This window comes from Cyprinodon variegatus, unplaced genomic scaffold (assembly GCF_000732505.1).
Source record: "Cyprinodon variegatus isolate N-32 unplaced genomic scaffold, C_variegatus-1.0 Scaffold479, whole genome shotgun sequence".
Classification (NCBI taxonomy): domain Eukaryota; kingdom Metazoa; phylum Chordata; class Actinopteri; order Cyprinodontiformes; family Cyprinodontidae; genus Cyprinodon; species Cyprinodon variegatus.
The window spans coordinates 132,076-134,700 of NW_015150932.1; the positions used below are offsets into that span (position 1 = coordinate 132,076).

Below are 2,625 nucleotides of genomic sequence, written 5' to 3' on the forward strand. Positions count from 1 at the left end.
CATGAGCCAAATAGCAGAGACAGGAGCAATCGTCAAAATTTTGGTGTCGATCATTCGATTTCATCCTGGACACTACAGAAAATGGGCTAAAAGTGTTAAAAACCGGAATTTTCCTTAAACATAAATACTGTTCTCTGCATCATCGTCCGCCATTGTTGTTGTTTTTCTTGCTGCTTCTTCATAGCAAGGAGCAGAATAGTGACCTTTGTCGGGTATTAATAATGTGCAGGTCGGATAAATGCGACCTGGCCATTCAGATGCAGGTCCCATTTGAAAAGATCAGATTTGTATCGGATTCAGGACCACAGAGCCAAGCAGCCTGGGTCGCATTGGAAAAATCGGATCTGTGTTGTTAAGACAGCCATGAAATGATCGGATACAGGTCGGATATGGGCAAATAAATCGGATTTTGGCCACTTCAGGCTGCAGTGTTCACATAGGCTAAGTCACTAATTTAGTGCTACTTGGTCCCAATGGAATTTCCCATTGGGAACCTGCTAGCACTAAGCTGCTAACTGGTTAGCAAGATGCTTCCGACAAACCGGCTACAACCAAACCTGCTTGCGAACCTTCCGCCTCAACAATCCCGCCCCCTTTAATAATCGACCAATCACCTATCGGGAGAATCCGGAAATGCGACTGTTAGAACGGCCGTTTACATATGATTTTAAAGTTAATGTATATGTAACTTTTTTGTGTGAGGATAATTTTCCTTTTATTACAGTAGAATTTATTTTAAAATGTAAATGATGCTTTTTAAAGCATCTTTATAGCAGTTTTGAAGCTTGCATAATTTTTTTTCTTTGGTGGGGGGCCCAATATCAACGTCCTTCCTGGGGCCCCAAATTCCTGGCGGTGCTCCTGGAAGGAAGGTTCAGTGACGGCGGACATGTTGGCAAAGCAACACGTTTAGTTTAATCTAAAATTAGACTGTGCTAAACTCTCCTTTAATTATCAATGAATTTAATTTGGTCAGATAAAGTTTGTCTAACAGGATTTAACTTTTTTACTTTATGTTTTATTGGTGAAAAAACGACATTTTGAGTATTATCAGCATGTGATTAGTCTGAAAAAGGCAGTAAGAGGCGTGAAGCTGCTTCATGCCGCCTCCGTTTGAGCGTCTCCATGGTTACTCAGTAAAAACAACAAACATGAAGGAAGAACGAACTCAGGAGGTTCTCTGTGTTTGTCCTCCAGCGGTTCTGTTATTTAGCATCTCCGCTCCTCTACGATGAGGAAGAGGAGGAGGAAGAGGACTTCTACAGGGATCAGCTGAGCGCCGCTTATAAGGCCACCTACAGCCAGGTGGGCGGAGACCCGGATCAGATCAGCACCTGCCCGCACTGCCACCTGGCCCTGCCCCTCTCCACGCTGAAATGGCATGAGGTAAAAACCTCTGAAGCACATTTTTCTGCAGAACATTTCCAGGATATTTGGTGACCTGGTTTTTCTTCTTCTTGTGTTTTAGGCAAAGTGCAGAATCCATGTTTTCCTCAAAGACAGAGAAGGTTAAAGACAGAGACGTCCTCTGATTGGACGGCACCGACCGACGTAGAGACAATCCAGCTGTAATCTTAGAATCCTGCTATTTGGCCTTTGTTCATATTTCTGGAAGCTTTCCTCTATTTCTGCTTCACATAATGTTAAACATGGTGACCTGCTGAGGTCAGAGGTCACGCAGCGTGCGGCGTGCCTGGAGACGTAAGCTCGACTGTGGAGCTTCAGCTCCCGCCTCTCCATGGATGCTGATGGTCGCTTCTGCTGAGGATCATATTGTCTGTCCGTCACTAACCGATCCGTCCTGCGAAGCGCAAAGAGAAGAACTTCCAGGTAGCAACACGGGGGGATGGGTTCTTTTTGAATACATTAGTATTTGCGTAAATATTGCATATTCTAAAAACAAAAACAAGCAATACACCAAAAAAGCCTTTGGAAGGTTACCGTGACTGCGCTGAGCGTGTCCGATGATGACGTCACAAAAACAAAACACATTAATTTCTTCCAGAAAAGTCTTCAGTATTTTCTTTACAATGTAGTTTAGCATTCTTTAACGTTTTAAGTATATAAATAAGTATTTTCAGTATCGTTATTATGTCGTTAATAACGTCGTAATAACGCAATCTGGATTTTATGCGCTGGACGGTGTTTCCAGGACGGATCGGGTAGTGACAACGTCCCCCCCCCCCAATAAAGGCAGAACGCCGCCATTTTAATAATCCAAACAGGAAGTTGGTTCAGATCTTTGTTATTTTCTTTGGATTCAAAATTTAAGGCCATTAAAAATTGTAATTTATCGTCTAATTTGAAGCGTTTCTACATAGATGACCTCTGGCTGCTGATTCTATAGATGTTCCACTTTTATTGTTCAGTTGATGATCTATAAATATTTTTCTGAATAAAGTTCTCACACTTTTTACACCAGTTTTGTATGAAACTTACTTAACTCCTAAAAATCAGGTTCCACATCCTCCATGTTTGCTTCTCTTAGCTCCTGTCATTATGAAACTCCATCATTACATTCCTGTGGGGCCTGACTTTGATCTGGAGACCATCAGTTCAATTCTATTCAGTGTATTTCTATAGCTCCAATTCACATCATGTCATCTCAGGTCACTTTCCAGTTCA

The 2,625-nt window shown here is 42.2% G+C and overlaps 1 protein-coding gene across 1 annotated transcript in view; it reads left to right on the top strand.

Annotated features, from left to right (window-relative positions):
- LOC107094331 (TRAF-type zinc finger domain-containing protein 1-like) overlaps nucleotides 1–2,011 on the top strand; it is a 17,787-nt gene extending 15,776 nt beyond the window's left edge. The window contains exons 4-5 of the mRNA XM_015389886.1: nucleotides 1,198–1,386; nucleotides 1,469–2,011. Of these exons, the coding sequence (XP_015245372.1) occupies nucleotides 1,198–1,386; nucleotides 1,469–1,513 (234 nt within the window). The 3' untranslated portion in view covers nucleotides 1,514–2,011. The remainder of the gene's footprint in view (nucleotides 1–1,197; nucleotides 1,387–1,468) is intronic.
- Nucleotides 2,012–2,625: the final 614 nt, after the last annotated feature.